This window comes from Pseudocercospora fijiensis (assembly GCF_000340215.1).
Source record: "Pseudocercospora fijiensis CIRAD86 unplaced genomic scaffold MYCFIscaffold_8, whole genome shotgun sequence".
In the NCBI taxonomy this organism is placed as follows: Eukaryota; Fungi; Ascomycota; class Dothideomycetes; order Mycosphaerellales; family Mycosphaerellaceae; genus Pseudocercospora; species Pseudocercospora fijiensis.
The window spans coordinates 575,360-594,966 of NW_006921539.1; the positions used below are offsets into that span (position 1 = coordinate 575,360).

At 50.8% G+C, this 19,607-nt stretch overlaps 5 protein-coding genes across 5 annotated transcripts in view; 3 read left to right on the plus strand and 2 right to left on the minus strand.

Annotated features, from left to right (window-relative positions):
- Positions 1 to 1,848: 1,848 nt before the first annotated feature.
- On the minus strand, positions 1,849 to 3,768 carry MYCFIDRAFT_57841 (uncharacterized protein). The gene has a single exon (XM_007931568.1). It carries the CDS (start codon positions 3,562 to 3,564, stop codon positions 1,912 to 1,914), a length of 1,653 nt encoding a protein of 550 aa, XP_007929759.1. The 5' UTR covers positions 3,565 to 3,768; the 3' UTR covers positions 1,849 to 1,911.
- A 909-nt stretch (positions 3,769 to 4,677) lies between these two features.
- MYCFIDRAFT_34526 (uncharacterized protein) lies at positions 4,678 to 7,203 on the minus strand (the record flags this gene model as incomplete). Its single annotated transcript, XM_007931442.1, has 2 exons — positions 4,678 to 4,817; positions 4,857 to 7,203. The coding sequence occupies 2 exons, from the start codon at positions 7,201 to 7,203 to the stop codon at positions 4,678 to 4,680; spliced, it is 2,487 nt and encodes an 828-aa protein (XP_007929633.1).
- Positions 7,204 to 12,526: 5,323 nt separating this feature from the next.
- Positions 12,527 to 14,530, plus strand: MYCFIDRAFT_116015 (uncharacterized protein; the record flags this gene model as incomplete). The annotated part of the gene is made up of 2 exons (XM_007931719.1): positions 12,527 to 12,874; positions 13,037 to 14,530. Coding segments are annotated over 2 exons (1,842 nt in total), but the record flags the coding sequence as incomplete, so codon positions are not given.
- Positions 14,531 to 16,229: 1,699 nt separating this feature from the next.
- Positions 16,230 to 18,219, plus strand: MYCFIDRAFT_156418 (uncharacterized protein; the record flags this gene model as incomplete). Its single annotated transcript, XM_007931720.1, has 1 exon — positions 16,230 to 18,219. One exon carries the CDS (start codon positions 16,230 to 16,232, stop codon positions 18,039 to 18,041), a length of 1,812 nt encoding a protein of 603 aa, XP_007929911.1. The 3' UTR covers positions 18,042 to 18,219.
- A 496-nt stretch (positions 18,220 to 18,715) lies between these two features.
- MYCFIDRAFT_212131 (uncharacterized protein) overlaps positions 18,716 to 19,607 on the plus strand; it is a 2,016-nt gene continuing 1,124 nt past the window's right edge. The window contains exon 1 of the mRNA XM_007931721.1: positions 18,716 to 19,539. Within this exon, the coding sequence (XP_007929912.1) occupies positions 19,299 to 19,539 (241 nt within the window). The 5' untranslated portion in view covers positions 18,716 to 19,298. The remainder of the gene's footprint in view (positions 19,540 to 19,607) is intronic.

Sequence of the window (19,607 nt, forward strand, 5' to 3'; positions counted from 1 at the left end):
GAGACATTTGCGAGAACTTATATATATATGAAGTTATATATTAAATGCTATCTAATAGAATAGCAGGTTATAGTATATACAGTCGCTTCCTACTGTTTGTCGTTAGACGCTCCGCTAGAGCCGGTTCCTTAGCAGAACCTAAGGCATCTACGGAGCTTCTAAAAGGAGACAGGTAGAGCTATAGCTCGAGATTAATAGCGTCCGGCTCTAGTAAAGGCTTCTTATTTACTAAAGGGGTAGCTTCTATAGTAGTAGAAGAAGCAGTCTTAGAAGGCTTTAAAGAAGAAGAAGAAGGCTTCTTCTTCTTAGTCGGCTTCGGTATAGCTTCTTTAATAATAGCCTTCTTTAGGGGCTTCCTAACCCTCTTCGTAACCTATATAATAGTAACCTCTTTAGTATATAGTTCCTCTCCTTTTTGTCTACCTTCTTATCTACCTTCTTATCTACCTTCTTATCTACCTTCTTATCTACCTTCTTATCTACCTTCTTGTCTACCTTCTTGTCTACCTTCTTATCTACCTTCTTATCTACCTTCCTATCTACCTTCTTATCTACCTTCTTATCTACTTTCCTATTTACCTAGTAGCAAAGTATTACTTATTAGTGAGCCGATATTACTTTGCTAGGTCTTAGCAACCTTAGTTGCCTTAAATTAGACCTTCTTTACCTTCTTCGAGGCACTCGCTATTAAACCTATCCGTAAAGTCCTCCTTTTACTTATAGACTAGCTACTAACTAAAGTAGCAGCAACCTCCGCTTCTAGCTGTTTTACTAGCAAATAAGCATCCTCGGCGCTCTTTAGCGTACGCTTCTTAGGTACTATAGAGGGAAGTAGTAGAGTTTGTAGAGCGTATTATAGAGTATATTACGGTAGTTCTCGAGGTTAGCTTCGAGCCTAACTTCTCGTCCTTCTAGTCTACCTTCTTACGTCCTATAATAAGGCAATATCTACTAGATCTCTTCTAGTATATATTAGTCCTTCGTCCGTAGCTATTAAATCGCTAGTATTATCGTATATCGAGGCGTCGCTTAGTAGTAGTATTTCTTCTAGAATTAGAGGTAGAGGAACCGTATAGATTTGCGACAAGTCGGGCAATTTAGTCTAGTTCTACGTAACTATACCTTATAGTAGAGGCAATAGCGATAAAGATTCTCCTTAGATTAGGTATTAACTTAGACTCTTGCGATTATAGTATATATTAGTCTACTAGACCGACCGTAGAATACTAAGAAAGCTGAAAATAGGTATTTAGCGGGTCCGCTTAGTAACTAGCTATACGCCCTATTATCTGCGCCGTATTCCTACGCAATAATAATACTACTAATTAGGTCGATATCTATATTAAAATAAAGCGGCGAGCTTATAGTATTTATTAGGAAATTAATAGAATTTATTAGTATAGTATGCCGGGAGTAGTAGTAGAATTAGTGTAGTAGAACACATAGGGGCACTATCAGCTGCCCCGCGGCTAAAAAGCCCGGGGTTTTTGAAATTGAGAATATGCACGAGCGGACGAGTCGGCTTGTCCTGTAGTATCTAGCGAATAGCTGTTGCTTCTGTACGCATATCTTCGTGATGGGAAGTATCTGTCATCGAGGGAGGCCTGACAACAAGAACGCGTAAGCGCTTCAATAATGACAATATGAGAACATGTACCGCCATCTCAAGGACTCTGCAGCCGTGGAAATCATATCACGGTTACCCAAGGCTCTTGCACGGCGACGGTGTGGTGAAGAGGCATCAGGATCTCTCCTCGCGGAAGATCCCGGATGCCAAGCCCAAACATCCTCCTTCCAACCACCGTCTCTGCTCAGCATACATACGACAGCGCATCACCTCTGGAATCTCACATCATAACAGATAATAATAATAATCAATACATCATTACTACTTGCACACATCATAAACGCTCATCCAAGCCATGCCCAAAACTTCCCCCATAACGTCGTAGGCTTAACTTCCTCAAAATACATCTCCTCAATTTCCTTCCTGCCGGTGTCAAGATCCGCCTCAGCAGGCTTGACAAACTTGGTCCTGTATACAATCTTGTGGCCAACATACATGACCGCGAACAAGATCAAACTGACGTAAGCGATGAAGAAGTCCGAGGTGTTCCAGGGCATGAACGCGGTGAAACCATTGGTGATGATGATGAGGGCGTTGAAGATGAGTCCGTACCAGCTGAACCAGGGCTGCCAGAAAGCCTTGTAAGGCAGGTCGTCTCGTGACTGGCCGCGAGCCTTGATTGCGCGCATGAATGCCAGGTGGCAGATGTTGATGCAGGTCCAGCTGATGAAGCCGGCGATGGATGTGATGTTGAGAAGCCAGTCAAACACCTGGGCTCCGCTTGAGCTTTCATTCATAAAGCCGAGAAGACCGAAAGCGGCAGTAAATGCGGCGGCGACCCACGGAACACCTTGTGCAGTGGTCCATTTGAAGCACGATGGTGCTGAGCGCTCTTCTGCCAGACCCACGAGGATACGAGAGCCGCAGTAGACGTTTGAGTTGGCGGCTGAGAGGACAACGCAGAGCAGGACGGCATTGATCAGGCCGGGAAGGACATTGACGCCGGCGAGCTTAGCAGCAATGACGAGTGGAGATGCGGACGCGTCAGTGCTGTCCGAGAGCAGATCTTCGTTGTCGTATGGGATCAGCAGGCCGATGAAGAAGACTGTGAAGACGAAGAAGAACAGAATTCGGTAGAAGGTCTTCTTGATGGCAGCTGGAACGGACTTGCGTGGGTTGGCGGTCTCTCCAGCAGCGATACCGACCAGCTCAGTTCCCTGGTACGAGAATCCGGCTTGAATCAGAACAGCCCAGAAACCAACGAATTTGCCGAGCGCCTGGTTGCCTTCGACAAGATACGCAGCAAAAGCTCCAGGATTGTCCCAAGTCTTGAAGCCGAGATATCCATGCTGTCCAGCACCAGCATCAATGCAGATGGCGAAGATGAGGAAGCCAATAACCGTCACAACCTTGATCGAAGCGAACCAGAACTCGATCTCTCCATAACACGAGACGGGCAAGAAATTGATCGCGGTAATAACAACCCAAAAGACGCCGATGAAAATCCCGACGTTGAGATCCGGCGCCCAGTACTGAATAATCAACCCCGAAGCCGTCAATTCAAGAGCGTAAGTGATAGCCCACGAGAACCAGTAAATCCAACCCATCGCGAATCCCAACGAAGGATCCACGAACCTCGAGGCGTAAACCGTGAAAGCACCTGAGATGGGAATGTATGTCGCCATCTCCCCCAACGCGACCATGACGGAGTAGACCAGAGTTCCAACGAACGCATATGCGATCAGAGCACCGGCGGGACCTGCCTTCGCAAGCGCACCACCAGATCCGATAAAGAGACCAGTTCCAATCGTGCCGCCTATCGCAATCATCTGAAGGTGTCTGGATTGCAGCCGCCGCTTGAGCTGTGCTGTAGTTCCAGCTCTGACATCGGCGCCTTTCTCGAGGTCGCTGCTACCTGAGGCAGCGGAATGTGTATCATGGAAAATTCCCTTCTCGCCCTCTGTCGCGCTATCTGCGCCTTTGATCTTGTCGTCCATGAGGCTGTAGTAGCTAGCTCTATCCGATCAAGGTCTAGTGTAGTCGGATGTATGTATGTATGACAGTAAGGTAATGGATTAATCCGACCGTAGAATTTTTCAAACTGAGTCAGACTGGAATTAGCGTGACATGTGCTCATGTGAATGAATTGCGAGAGTGAAAGGGCAGGCAGGAACAATTGAAAAACACACACGGCAAACCTGATGAAGACAAAACCTGCCCCGTTAAGAGGTCACGCTGTACATAATAAGTAGTATGTGGGACAACGGGCGCGAGCATGTCCCGTCCGTCACGGCACATGCCACCCACCGCTAACATGCGTTGGGTTGGGTGCAGTCTAGTAGCAGAAAATTTTTTGGAGCTGAAGCCCGCTAATTTCTGCGCAATGGAGTGATTGATGAGGTCTCGTGGGAGGCGAACATGGAGAGGTGAAGCGGATCGGCGGAGCGTGCGGCGACTGGCGGTGCAACGTCGCAGATGATAGACGGATCCTACTGAATCGTTATTTGACCATCGCTTTTTCCATGGCCGCGAACAAAATATTCCATGTCCGAGCTTTGCGGAGCTCGTGAAGTGAATAGAATGGATTCCGACCAATGTCTCTCACATGTGAGTGTTTGCTGTACGGCAAGCACCTCTTCGAAACCAAGGTCTGTCAAAGGTGTGAAGCCTCCTTCAAGCGTCATTCGAAAAATCACCTCGTCGTTCTTAGTGTGGCGATGGGCATACAAATAGCAACTCAGTTACGGCCGAATAATTCTCACCATTTCGCCGGCGCTTCTTTGCGGGAACACATCCTTGGCAGGGCCAGGAACTCGGCACGAGCTTGAAGCCGAAAAGCATCGTGAAAGGATTTGCTCACACTGATACTGTTGTATCGCTGCTCGCCGAACTCATCCTTTCAATGCTACGTTGACTCTGTAATGATCTGGGTTTCAAGATGCTATGAGGCTGTCGAGATCACTGGTAGAGATCGTCCACGTGCTGCGATTGCGGCAGGTGATTACTCCTTGCATATTCGTGAGTGGAACACCGCAGTAGTTTCATCTCGGGGAGATGAAATACAGACCATGCGGTGAACAGGGACACGGAACGTCTGCATGTCGCCTTGGCTATCGTCCGAATCCACCAAACCCTGCCCCATCCTTCTTGAAGAACCTGCCAATATTCCGCAAGTTCTCGTTCAGCGTCGTTGTACTCGTTCCACCATCAAGACTTGCCCTCCCACCTGGCGGACTTGCCGTTCTACTTGCTGAATTGGAAGTACCAGGAATTGGCGTGGAAGCGAAACGGTCTCCGGCTTCTCGAGCTGCATTGAGCAATGTGTTTCCAAAATTCGCGGCGTCGAAGCGAGGAGGTGCGAGCAGAGACGGCGAGGAAGCGTCCTTCAAAGCAGCGAGAGGACCACCACTGGTGTTTGCAGAAGGGACAGGTGCCGACATATTGAGTGATGCAATGAGTGGGTTGGAAGGCTGCAAGCTTTCATTCGCAGGGCTGGCCTTGTGCGCGTTGAAGAGCTCGATGAGATGGCTCTGGTCCTGCTTCCTTGTAAGACCTTTCAGCTCGAGCACCTTGCGGAAATTAGCTTCGGAGCGATCTCGAATGTGAATGAGATATGCCTGGACGAGACCTTCGGGCGGCGACGAGCGGACTTGTAGTGTCTTGAGGATCGGGTCGAGTTTGGCCGTACTCTGATTTACCCGCTTGACGAAAGCTGCATTGACAGGTATACCGGCCTCACTGTTCAGTGTTGCTAATTCTGCAAGTCCTTTCTTCAGGACGTATGTGTCGAGCAGCATCTGTTCCGAGCCAGTCTCGGAGACTGGACGACATGCAACGATATTGGTGATGTACGAGCTGGTGAGAGCGTCAACCAGATGGTCGCAGTATGCTCGCGCATACTGGGGTTTGTGCAAGTATCGCAGAATATCCTGGCTGCGATCTTTGACGCGCTGGAGAAGCGTCGACACATAGGAGCTCTGATCTCCGACCATCTCCATCTTGCTCCAAGGTATTGATCGCATCTCTCGCCATGCAGGTTCGCAATCTGCTTCGGCTTTGTGAACAAGAGCACGCACAGCTGCTGAGGCGACGCCCATGAACGTGTCTGCTTGAGACTGCAAGTCCACTTTCTCTCTCAGATCCTCGTCGATCCGACCTTTGATCCTTTCTTCCAGCTGGTTCGTGGTCGTATAGCAGTAATCTGCCGTGTTCAGGATAATGACTGCATCTTCCACGCTTGGCCCGCCAGTTTTATCCGACAGGAAGTAGAACAGGACTTGTTGCGCGTAGGCATCGAGATACTTCGCAAAGGTTCTCGAGAGCTCTTCCAGTCTGCTTCCGGTGGACAATTTCGCACATTGCGCCAGGGTCACGCGATAGTGATGAAAAAGCTCCGTAGACGAGTTGACGACCGATTGAGCATGGAACTCTTCCTCCACGTTTCGAATACCTTGTTGTCGATACTTCGGGATAAGAGTGGCCAATTGTCTGTCCTGCGATTCGACCCATATACTAAGGTAGGGCTCAAATGCTTCTGAAATGGCTTGGCTGAAACCATGTCGTTTCTCCTCGCTCGATGTGACTGTGTCCATAGAATTCCTAGATTCGCCTCCAGAAAAGCGACGCTCCAAGCTGTGCTCGAAGTCTAAGGTCTCTTGCAAGCAAGACAGCAACAGATTCACATCCGGAGGCTGTCCGTCTGCCCTTCTCATGCTCTTGTGCAGAATCGCTTTATAGTCATCCCTGGTGTTCTCGCAGAATGCGTTTGCCAGCATCTCATTGACCTTCCAGCTTGGCGGGAAGAGCATGTGGTGTTCCAAGTCGTACGTCTTGAGCATGCGATTGAACCAAGAGTATCTTCTCGATATGTTGTCCAAACTTCCGGCCTCGTCGTTGCCTCTAAAGACCTGTCTGTACTCGCGCAGCTGCGTATTACAATACCATGTTATCAACCTCGATCGCGCATGATGTCCTAGCGCATCCATGACCTGGCATGCCTCGTTCAACATCATCCTCTTCTGCTGTACCTCACCACGCGCGAATGTGACCTCGAAGTCCTCACAGACTTGCTCGAGAAGTTCACGCTGCACATCTGCAACATTCCTGCTCAATGTCGCGATCTGGTCGATACTCCTATAGCTCTTGAAATGCGCCATGAGCTGTATCACAGCTTGGAGCAAATGCGCGCACTCTCGGTACTGCCTGGTATCGCTCAGTCCTCTGAGTTGCTCGTATGCAGTCGTGAGCATCTGCAGCCTCTTCAGAGCTGTCATAGACAGCGTGAGATTCTTCTTTGTACTGTCCAGCCTCTTGATATCTGCTGTCATTTCCGTAATAGTTCGTTCTGTCTCCAATGCGCGTTCCCGCACGCCTTCGATCTTAGCAAAGAGCCCTGCGAGTTCGGCCTTCGCATCTTGTATTCGTCGAACGCTATCCGAGTCGGACGTGGTTTGGGTCGTGACGAGAGAGGAAATATCGGAGTCGAGGCCATCTTGGTAGCGTTGAAGGGATGCTGACACGCTGGAAACGGAAGAGAGCGTAGACGGATGTGAGAAAAGCGCGTTCAAATGGTCAATTGGGTCATAGTCCACTGAGAGACCGTCAGTCCACGTTCGAGGATAGCGCGTGAGATTCATGCTGGGAGCCTACCTGCATCAAGAGCATCTGAAGTCGCAGTGCCATTTGTTACGGCCATCGAAGCTCACGGAGTCATGAATACCGCAATCGTGGGCGAAGAAACAGTAGTGTATTACGCCCAAACGCCCTTCAGAATGCAACAAGGAATCGTTTAAACGCTTGGGTAAGGTTATTCTATTGTCGAGGCCACGAACGCCATGTGCAAGTGGAGCTGTTCGGAATCGGACCCAACTCCGTCCGTGCATGAGCCCTTGGGAGACATGAGCCCTTGTCTAGAAGTACAACAAAACACATGCTTTGACTGAATGAAAAGGCGGCGCCGAACACTTGATCAGTTGAAAATCTATTAAGGTCTATAGCATCATTCTTGGTGCGCTTTCCCAAGATCAATACCAAATCTTCTTCCTCCTCTCCCATCATCCCACCACCCCGAACTCACTCACCAACCCTCCCAAAGGCCTCGACAACGCATCTCAGCATCGCTCCAATACCCCGAGCCTTATACGAAGCAGCCTCTCTCAGCAACTCCGAGCCGGAAAGAAGACTAGCCGCTGCAGCGATACTACAAGGGTTCTTTGGTAAGACTTCTTTCGTGCGGATGAAATTCGTCATGATGATAACGCAAATGGCCATGAGACCGAGTAAGACTTCCAAGATCCGTGTCGAGACGACATTCTGTGTGAGTCGTCGTCGATCGAGTCTCGTTCTTGCCCCGGTGACTGTAGATGGCGTGTTACTGTTCTCATCGCTGCTGTCTACGCCAGAGTCTTGATTGGCGAGCTGAGCATATGTTAAACCCCAAAGTCTTCCGAGCGTGCCGTTTAGCGCTGCATTGTTTCCTTCGCCGACTAGGTCTTCTAGTTTGAGTTGGGGATTTGTGGCTAGGAGGGGTGCGAAGGCTAGGTCTGAATTGTTGTATGTGAAGTGGTCCATTGGCCAGATTGACGTCCAGACTGGGAGGATGCCTTCGAAGGTACTGGTTGGTTCTTTCTCCATACATGTCGAAGCCATGATCTTGCGAGACGTCTTTCGGAGGCACGGAATCATCCACGTCTACGGAGAGGATACGCTTGCTTTGAGCATCGATTGTGGCATTTGTCTGGACTTGATCGACCCACGCACGACATGTGCTGACATTGAGACTTTCAGAAGTCCCGTCACTGGTGGGAATCTTGCCGTATATGAGTATGACGAATGGACACTCAGGAGAGACCCAGTCGAGTGTGGTGAACTCGTAATACGATAGACCAGAAGGATTTCCGAATCCGTAGTCAGTTCCGGGAAGCGCCAGGAGCTTGTGGTATGAGTTATTGCAACTCTTTGGGGAGTTTGTGAGTGTGATACTCGCTGGCGTATTGTACTTGCCTGGCCGTATGGTGATACTTCGCTCGTTGACTGGCAAGACGAACTCGTTGTAGGTCCATCGTGGCATGGTCAAATTTTTGTTGACGAGCATCGAAAGGATGATTGCTGTCTTGTCCATATCACTGTCGGAAGCAGCTTTCATGAATGAGACTCCAGTGCTTGTGCTGTATGATGCGATCTGGGTCGAGTTGAATAACTGGGTGCTGTAAAGGCCTGAGGAAACAATGGTAAGGGGGAAAGCAAGCAACGTAGCAATAGTAATTGCCAGAATCCCCTATCTGCCACCTTTAGTCGAGGTCCATAGTGTCGTCACGGTCAATTGCCATTGGTCCGCATTCATTAAGGCAGAGCGGGCATCTTGTGGCTTGCGTCTGAGGCTTGAATATGGTTGAATGATCTTCGCTTCAGAAGCGACTGCGCCAACACTCATTGAAATTAAGAGCATGACTGTGCCGGGCACATATCTCCAAGCATATCGTCCATCGGTATCAGAAATTAGAGTTGCGAGACCTTCCTGACGAAGTGACTTCTGAAGGACGAGCTCAAGGGCGATGACGGCGCCAAACAAGATCAGAACGAGAGCCGCTGTGGCCTATAGCGAGAGCGATAACGGTATCCACCACTGCACTTGGTCTTTCTTGCGATCGGCCTGAATACCATCACGATTTAATTCTTTGCTGTCTTCGAACAGATCCACTGCAAAGGATTTGGAAGCGCTAACGCTGCTTGCACAAGGCAAACCGCCAAGACGGTTACGCATTTGTTTCTCGTTGGCAGTGCTGAGTGGAGCGAATTCGTGTAGCTGGCTGCACTTCGATGTAATAAGCGCAAGTCCAGCGATAGAGCCAGGATCTCGAGGCGTCGATCCTCGTCCATCGAACCAAACTAGAGGTATTGTAAGTACTGTCAGCACAGCTAAGGCTGCTGCCATGCCTATCAGCGACAATTCGCGAACTCGAAGTCGCTGCTCAGTACTATGCAGCATCCCATTGTATTGTTTCACGCCATCGGCCATGAGATTTGACTTTGCAATCTGTGTCGATACCACTCCATAGAGTTGTTGAGTGCCTTCGAGAAGGCCTGTCTGTAGGCCCATCATGCTTTTCGGCTGTGTCACGGCAAGGTATAGATTGAAAAAGTCGTCGAAGGAATAGAACCAGAGATGACGATAGTCGTATGAGTTCGCTCCGTTGCCGGAATGGTTCAGGAAGGTGAGCGTAGAATTCCGAGTCTGCCATATTGTACCGAAAGCGTTACTTGAGTCTAAAAGGCTTTCTTGGAACATAGACAGCATGTCGGGATTTGTGATCGAGTCGTCGTGAATCACTACTTCAGATCCGTTTGTCTTAGTAGCAAGCAATGCGCCAGATGTGTCGATCGTGACTGGCACTTCTGCCAACGTGTTGCGCTGCTGACAGACCAATGCTGTAACGTTGGAGGCGAGCTCGGCCGTCGAATTGAGGTTTGGGTTGAAATTGGCAACAATCGTGCCAGTGGCAATGAACAGTCGAGCCACATCGTCACTGTTCGATTCGTTACCTTTTGAGAGCGTAGCAAAGCCGAAGGTGAGATTGTAGGCGTATACACTTCCAGATGTGCCAGCATCTTTGGGCCAGCTGCTACGGCATATGCTGCAAGAGGACGACTCTATTTTGTATTCCGGGATTATGGAAGTGCATTTGTAGTCGCATTCCTGATCGTAAGTGTAGAATTTGCCAGGAACACAGTCTAAGCCGGCCCTGAAAGCGTCCACTGTGGCGTCTATGGTTGCTGTCGACAACGATAGCCCATCTGATTGTGCAAGATGCAGGTTTGGTATTGCATATTCGCCTGAAGTACCGACAGGAAACGCTTTGTTCAGTTCACTGGCCCCATATGCAAAGATAGCCTGAATGCTTCGATTCATTGCACTCGTGTCCTATGCGGAAGGATCGAATCTATCACTGGACAGTAGCGCTACATCGGCACTGGAAACGACAACATCTTCAAGTGCGAACAGACCAGTTGATAGCACGATCAAGAGTTTGAGTAGCAACGAGCAAGTCGTACCAAGGGCGACTGACCAGTGCTTTAGCCGAATAGATCTCCACAAGACCACGGGCTGTGCATCAGAAATGTAATCAAGTAGCAAGGTCTCTGATGCTCGGCTTCTTCCTTGGTGCAGGATCTGCCAAAGGATCATTTGTCGAAGCCTGGTATCGGTATGATCCCACAATGAGAGCACAATTGAAAGGACTGCAGACACACGCTGTTAGCACAGAGCCACATAATTCTACGAGTACTCACTCAAGGTCGGTCCGTATGTCCAAAGATAATGCAAGCTTTTATGAGACCTCGCAATGCCCTTTTCTGCGTGGTCGCTGATGTACAGCACAACCAGTGCCACAATGAGGAGGACAAAAATTACAACAAAGCCCCAGATGGTGCGCTTTCGCAAAGCAGCAGGCCTCCATAAACTTTCTCTTGATAGTTTCGCATCTGTAACAGGTTCGATTGTGGTTTTATCTAGCGTTTCTGAAGATGGCATGAGGCGCACTTCATCGCTGGCCACCATGAATCCCGCAGAGGCAGCCACTGGCTTGTCCAAACCGGCAGGCCTTTCTCATACTGAAGATTTGCCATGAGAATCATCTGCACTGTGGTGGCTCCCATGCTGTATCAAGGCGTCAAAGGGCGTTGATCGTTCGACCATCTCGACGTGCTGGCTGGCATGAGCTGTCGTGCTTCCGAGAGGCACGTCGCGGAGTTCGTAGCTGTCCGTATTGTCCACTGGCATGTGGGCACTCATCCCGCGTCATTCAGTGCACATTGCATGCTGCAGGTGGAAACGACGACATGTAGGAGAAGCTGAAGAGAAGATATTTGAATGGCCGGCCAATAGTCGGCCAATACCTAGTAGGTAGTCGGAGGATTGACTGCCTAGTGCACCGCCCTGTGCTCTGTGGGGGCGGAAACTAATACTTGCTCTGCTTAAGCGACGACCGCAGCTGAAGCCGCTTAAGACGATTATTCAAGCAAACCAGATGATCTTGAACACCTTTGTAGAAGAGGCTGGCCGGCTGGGTGGTTCGTGGAGTGCTACGTGCCGTCCGCGCAAACTATGAAGAGGTAGCGGAATATTGGCGAGCAATCGTATGCCACGATCAAGTGCATTCTTATAAATCTTCTGCATTGAGCTGTAGGAGCTGCCAGTATAATCCTCGCTGTCTTCGTCGTCTTTGGTATTGCTCTGCTTTTATCGGCGGCTTCTCTGGACAGCCTGATGGTACTCTTGGCTTCGCCCGCGACTTCGCAGCGCATGTAATCTCAGCAATCAGACATCCTCGATCTCGGCTGTGGAATCGTTTATCCCTAGGCATCAGCCTGGTGTCAAGGCCTTCGTCCGTGGACATAATCCGCTAGGCTGCGCGTGAGGCTGAGACTGTGTAGTTTGCTGTTCGAGACATTATCGGGCGGCCTTTTGCGCTCCGATGGCTCGTCCACGAGCCTTGGAAAGGTTTGAGATGCATAGTATACAGCAACTCTGAATGTAATGGTGTATCATTGAATAATACAGGTGAAGGCTGGCGCTGGTGCCTCAAAGCGAGCGCCTGCATGCCTTCACGGATGTGGCTTGGCAAGCTCGGATCATCCGAACCCTGCTAGGTCCTGAGCTTAACGGCAAGGACAATAGACAATTGAACCTAAGTCTGGACTCTTCACCTTCACCTTCAACGTGCTCGCGCAGTCTTCTACTGCACGAGCATCCAATACTTCTCTTCGCTACAGCCGATAACAGACCACTATCCTTGACCACACTTGCTCACGCCGACAACTTTGTTAAGAACAGGTCGCGCTCATTACCAGCACCAAATACCACAACACTCACTACCAGCTACACCTCGAACAGGCGCCAACATGGTGTCTCGCACCAGCACCGACCGTCGCCCACCACGCGGTCCAGCTGCCATGCGCCGGCGAGGTGACCGTGACGGCGATGTCGCCATGGACTCGATCGCAGTCATGGGCCGCAGCAAAATCGGCAAGGCCGCACCTACCGGACCAGCAGCCACTCGAGCCACGCGCAGCGGCGGAAAGGACATCCTCACGACGGGCGGCCGACGCGAACTCATTCGAAAGGCTGCAAGCGGCGATGTCTCCATGAGAGAGCCTCGTGCGCCAAGCTCAGCGGTCGTCCTTAAGATCGATGGTTGGACCAAAAGCAAAGCCGCAGACAACACCGACCGCGGCCGCAAATCCCTCACGCAGTGGCTAGAGAAGAAGGCGGGCATGAGACTAGGGAGAAGAGACGTGAGAATCAGGAAGGTATGACATATCCTCGCAAGCCCTTTGCGAGCTCGCCGCGCATCCGGTCCGCCCTCGTTAGCAGCCAATTCTCAGAACGACGACCGTGATTAAGCTACTGGCCAGCCGCTACCCTTTGGGTGACTTCGTGCATCCGTAATTAAGGAATACTAATTTGTGTAGACCAAGCAGGATGGAGACACATTGCTGATCACCGTGCCATCGGTGGATGCAAAGGCATATCAGCGAATGGATGGATACGAGTGGGCGGGTGCAAAACTCAGCATCAAGCGCGAGGGAGATGCAGGCGAAGAGAAGAAGGACAGCCAGACAGAGGATCTCAAGGCCATGCTAAGAGGCGTGCTTGAGCGACGATGGAATCCTGACACCAAGGTTCTGGATCTCACGGCACTCGGACAAGACCCGGACCTGAAAGCCTCATCCATGTTCGATAAGAGGTCGACCACCAGCAAGTTCTTTCCTGCACTCATGAAGGTCCTTGATATGTCCTTCGAAACTTCACATGAGCGCGATGAAGCCATCTCTGGCGTCACGCTTGCCAATAATGCTTTGGAGAATCTCGACATCGTCAAGGAACTCTCCAGAACGCTGCCAAATCTCCAAAACCTTGATCTTTCAAACAACGCATTCGCCAATATGGCCGCATTGGATCTGTGGAGACGACGATTCAAGAAACTGCAGAACCTCATTTTGAACGGCAACCCGCTTGAGCAGAACGAGCCCAACTTTGCGACTGAGATCGTCAAATGGTACCCGTCACTGATGTTCCTCAACGGCGTGCAGGTCCGCACTGAGGAGGATGTCAAGAATCAAAACAACCTCACCAACCTTCCGTTCCCAATTCGTTCGCCACAATTCCAGGACGAGGGTCAAATCGCCGAGACCTTCATTCGCAACTGGTTCATGGGCTTCGACAACGATCGACCGCAGCTTGCGCAAGTGTACTACGACGAGAACTCCGAATTCTCGCTTGCTGTCAACACAGCTGCTCCCCGAGATCCTGCCGGAAAAGTAAGTACTGGACCACAAGAATGGGATCAGTACATCAAGCACAGCCGGAACCTCAAGAAGTTGAATCACCTTGGAGCCCGAGCCTCTCGTCTATACCGCGGCACGAAGGCGATCAGCGAGCTATTCGCACAGCTGCCCAAGACACAGCATCCGACACTCGAGGAATCCACCAAGTGGATGATCGAATCGCATATTCAGCCTGGCATTCCAGACCCAACGGGTGCCAGCCCATCTGGCGTCGACGGCTTCTTCATCTCCATCCACGGCGAGTACAACGAGCCCGAAACACAGAAGCAGCGCAGCATGGACCATGCAATCTACATTGGTCCTGGTGGCTCTATGGGAGTGCGCGTAGTCAGCCACACTGTGACCATTCGTGCCTACGGTGGTGACCAGGCTTTCTTGCCTATCGTGAACACCCCACCGATGCCAGCTGCAGATGCGTCTATCGCAGATGGTTTGCCACAACTGCCAGTAGGCGTCTCGCTCGAAATCGCCGAGCAGATGGTGGCCGAGTTGAGCAAGCAGACCAACTTGACACCTCAAGGCTCGCATGACTGCTTGACACAGACAGCCTGGAACTTCGACGCTGCACTTCAAGCTTTCAACAACGTAAAGGCCAGTCTTGGACCAGAATGGTTCATCAACGGCGTCGCGGCAGCATAGAGTGCACCGTGGCGAATACGAAAGATCCGAAGATGAAGATGCGACAGGAAACGTGGCGATGACCGCACTGTCTTTTATGTGACATTGTTTTAGCGAGGCGCATGGGTGGCATACTAGAGGAACCGCGAAATTGTGTTTATAAGGGAAAGGAAAAGATCTTGTATTTTGGGAAGAATAGCAAGGGCGCTTTGGGTTGAGTTTACGAGACGATGATACCAGACTGCACGGCTGCATGGGCTTTTGAGACTTGGACTTGGGGGTGCCTCCGGGGGTATTGAGGCATAGAAGGAAGGCTTAGATACTACAATTTTATCGACGCGCGAAGAGACAAATCATGAAATTGAGAGCGATATGCTTTCGGTGGAGTGGATGCCTCTTTTGCGATTTCAGCTGGGCACAGCGGACAGAGACAGAGCTTCTTCTTGCCCTTTTCCTTTCCATTCCTTTTCAAGTTGTTCACGTGAGCTGAAAGGAGGTCGAGGATGCGACGAACGAGTCCGACATGCTTTTATGCAAAGAGCAACGTGAGTCGGGTGTCACAGGGCATGCTCCCTGGAGCAGAGATGAACAGGCAGAGGGTATACTTTTTGGCAGAAATTGCGCAATCGATTGGAGGAGGCTTTGATTCGAAGGCTAGCAATATATATGGTTTTTGCGATAAGTTACTGCGAAGTTAGTAGTAGTGAAATGCAGGCCAGGATGCGACGGGAGTTTTGCTGTCTCATCAGGTCACGTCTCTCTCAATAGACACCATCCCGAAAAGACTCAGTATAGATATTTCTACAGTAGTGATCTGTCAGCAAACATCCTCGTGCAAAAACGGCAATGCAATTTCGTAAATTCTTTTTTTTTCAGGTCTTTTTTTTCCCCTTTTCTAAGCATCGACGGCCTGTATACGTCGGTACTGGCCATGCCTTTTCCGGCTCTTCCTAAAGATTATGGGTCATGGTCGTCGACTTTTGTTTTGTCGACATCATCATTGAATTTTGGTGGAAATTGTGGTGAGCGGTTGGTAACGTACCTTGGGGTTTTTTTGTGTGTGGCTGAGTGAGGAGGGTGTGGGGTGGGAAGGCTATCGGGAGTCAATGAGGAGGATGAGGGAGATGTCGTTGTAGAGCCCTCGGCCATGCGTGTGATGCATGGAAGTGATGATGGATGTGGAATGATATGTGAGCTGAGATGTTACGGTAGTTCGAGGAGAGAGATCGGATCGGATTGTTCAATTCAAGAATATTTCAAAGGCCGCGACGGGCCGTTGTTCCGAGGCTTAAATTTAGTATAGACCCTTCCTTCCCAAATGAGCCACCTTCCAAGTGTCCTCGACCACTAGCCAGAATAATGTAAGCAAACGCCTGCTTGGAAATACCCTTTCTCGCTGCGAATAGCTGTCCTCGCCCTCGTCACTCCTTGCTCCCTTCGCTTGGAACGAATCGACTTACACCCTACATCGAATAGTGGTTCGCGACGTTTCCAATCCCTTTGTTTCGACACTGCAACCTTTGTTACGACTACCGCGGATCCGTATGAGCATATCAATAAGGGATCCTGGACGGATACGGGTCTGATACCTGGCCTTCTGGTAAAAGGTGTGCCTGTCTGGCACATGGACATTCAGTATACAATGCGCTGACATTTTGGCTTGCTAGAGCGACAGTAACACACGATGCGGTGCACGGGAATGCATGCGTTCTACCTTGCAGTCTTCACTCTTCTAGGTGGGGCTCATGGAAGATCACATGCTTCTCCTGCGTCTTCAGCAAGTCGAGATGTTTGCGCAGTAGGCTCATGCTCCGATTCTCCTCGTTTTTCAATCCCTATTAACTTCCTTCAGCTTGAACCCTCCTCGAAAGTCTCAGACGCTTGCGCATCTTATGGCGACCTCAACAACTTGAACGACAGATTACATCCTTACGTACGAAATCTTGCGAATAATACCGACTTCTTCTCGTATTATCGATTGAATCTATACAACAAGAAATGTCCGTTCTGGGATGATGAGAATGGGATATGCGGGAATCGAGCGTGTGCTGTCATTACGGTGGACGACGAGGAAGATATTCCGGAAATATGGAGGGCGCAAGAATTGAGTAAACTGGAAGGGCCAAAAGCAGAGCACCCGGGCAAGAAACAGCAAAAAGAGAGGCAGCAGCCGCTCCTGGGCCAGCTTGGAGCAGATGTCGGAGAGAGCTGCGTGGTGGAGATTGATGATGAATCTGACGAACGAGATTATTGCGTGCCAGAAGATGAGAGGGCCAGTGCTAAAGGAGACTATGTCAGTCTGGTGGAGAACCCGGAACGCTTTACTGGATACTCTGGAGATGGAGCACATCAGGTCTGGGAATCCATATACCGGGAGAACTGTTTCTCCAAACCAGTGTCGATGGAGCAAAGCTCACGCAACATGGGCCAGTCGGCTGTGTCTGCATTGTCTCAGGACCAAGCGCAAGCAGCTTTAGAGTTGAAGCAAGTGATGAAGGCAAGCAGACCGGACGATGGGTTGGATTTCGAGGACGAATGCTTGGAGAAGAGGGTGTTCTATCGAGTCATCTCTGGTATGCACGCATCGATATCTACGCACCTCTGTTACGACTATCTCAACCAATGGACTGGAGAATGGGGACCAAACCTGACGTGCTACAAGGAGAGATTACACGGCAAGCCGGAGCGCATATCCAATCTTTACTTCAACTTCGCGCTTGTCTCGCGAGCAGTTGGCAAGCTGCGGGACTATGTGCAGGACTACACATTCTGCACTGGCGACCCTGAACAAGATGCCAAAACCAAGAAGATGATCACCAAGCTGGCCAACGCCATTCCTCCTGGACCGATGATCTTTGACGAGAGCGTCATGTTTCAAGACCAAACGCCGGATGGTATCAGTTTGAAAGAAGACTTCCGCAATCGATTCCGCAACGTCAGCCGGGTTATGGACTGCGTAGGCTGCGACAAATGCCGACTGTGGGGCAAGGTCCAGACCAATGGATTTGGAACGGCGCTGAAAGTGCTTTTCGAGTTCGGTCATGAGCACGAGGGTCAGGACAAGCCACTTCTCCGCAGAACCGAGCTGGTGGCGCTGGTGAACACGCTGGATAAGATCAGCTCGGCGCTCAAAGCATTGGAGCATTTCAAGGCCATGGTAGAAGCGGAGCAAGCAGGCAAGTCGGTGGCTGAGGCTGAGAATACGCCGCGACCGTCAGCGCGAATCGAGCCGAGCAGTGTACCAAATTTCGACGATCTGGATGAGCTCGACGATTTTGATCACGACGACACACCCGCCCGCGACCCCGAGACGATCAGCGAAATCTTTTGGGCGGAGCTCGACCTGGTCTTCCGGGCATGGGTTTTCGTGCTCAGAAGCTGGGTCGAGTTGCCAACGAAAATTCCGAGTATCGTGGCGACTGAGTTCTTCCGGCTCAGTGACTTCTGGCTGGGACGACCGGTTCGGCCGAGAACGTGGGAAATAAGATTTCCGACGAAGGACGAGTTATGAATATCATGTTCATTTTTTTCTCGATGAACACTGTTTTGTATTTAGAAGAAGCATAAGCGATGGCGCCGTGGCGTATGGACATGGAGTGTGGGAGTGGCTAAAACAACAAGTGTACATTTTGATCGGAGCAGGACTCCCCAGGGATGTGGAGTACAATACCCATTGTTTTTCCCGTTCTACTACAGTACAGTATCGACAGTTTGGCGCAAACAGGCGCGTGCGATAGACCTGGTCACAGATTGACAGCCACTCTACTCTCGAATCAGATGGAGGTGCGTTGGAGAAGGCCAAACGGGACACAGCGGCGTGTGTGTGGAAGGCAAGGCAGGTGGTGGAGGCACGGGCACGTAGACGTCGTATCGGTGGCAGAGGCCACGTACCCAGTGAAACGCAAGGCACAGCCGGCAGTGCAGCGAGGAGTCAGGGACTATAATAGTGCAGCGCGGAGAATTGGCGGGTGATGAAGGTTCGGGCACGCGACGCAGGGCTGCGATTGGCTCACGATTCGAAAAGCTTGCAACGAGCGTGCAGCGGGAAAGACGGGAAGCGACAAGCGCCGGTCTCTGATGGGCTGGTCTGGATGAGGCTAGCGCGTGCGGCGTGCGCGTGCCCGGAGCGAGGAAGGCTCTTCTCTTCTCGCCAATAGTCGCACATGTAGTGGTGTGCCCACCAAACTTCACTCCCACCTTGTCTGGAGTCTTCGTCTCAACCATCGAAGCGCCTGTCGCTCACTTTCGCAGCAATTCGCTGTCTTTGCTTCTCCTCACTCATTTGACCTGCTCAGCCTGCGACAAAGGTGCACTCACGCCGTCCCACACCATCTTTAGCACTCGCCGTCGGCCATACCTCGACATTCCTTGCACCACCCATACTACTTGCGCAGACTGTGTCCGCTGCACACCACTCACTCCCTTGCCATAACCCCGATTCCACTGGACCTCCTCTGGTAGCTCTTGCATCGACTAGTTTGAACGACCAACCATCGCTATCCGAAGCCTTCGACGTATCCGCAGACTGTGCCTCGAGACGCGCCAGGGCTCATCTCTTACCATCGACCCTCCCATCACATCGAGAGACGACATCATCAACGACCAAAAGCAAATTCGAGCCCCAAGTCAACCATCTCAGCTATTAACGACTGCCGTGAAGGACGTTGAAGATCTTCGTGATCGCTCGCGACTGCCGACACTAACAAACGTCGATCGTCAACGGGAAACAGCAGTAACGACTCGTCCACAACACTTGCACCACTCGACCATGTCGCTTGCTCGTGCCTTCACCATAAGGCTGAGGGATGATCCCCGGCCGAATATTCACATCGGTCGCGCGGCCAGTCAACGTGCTGGCAGACCCGTTCGTCTGGCCCAAATCTCATCGCCTGTGGCCTTGGTCTCCTCGTCCAACGCTCTTTCTTTCGATGCACCGGACATCGTTGGCACCAAACGCATTCAATATCGCGAGACATCAGCTTCATCGACGTCCAACAATGGCGACGACAGTGATGCCAGCACCATGGACTTGAACAGCAACACCGATGCCTCTTCCATCGAGAACTCACCTATCGAT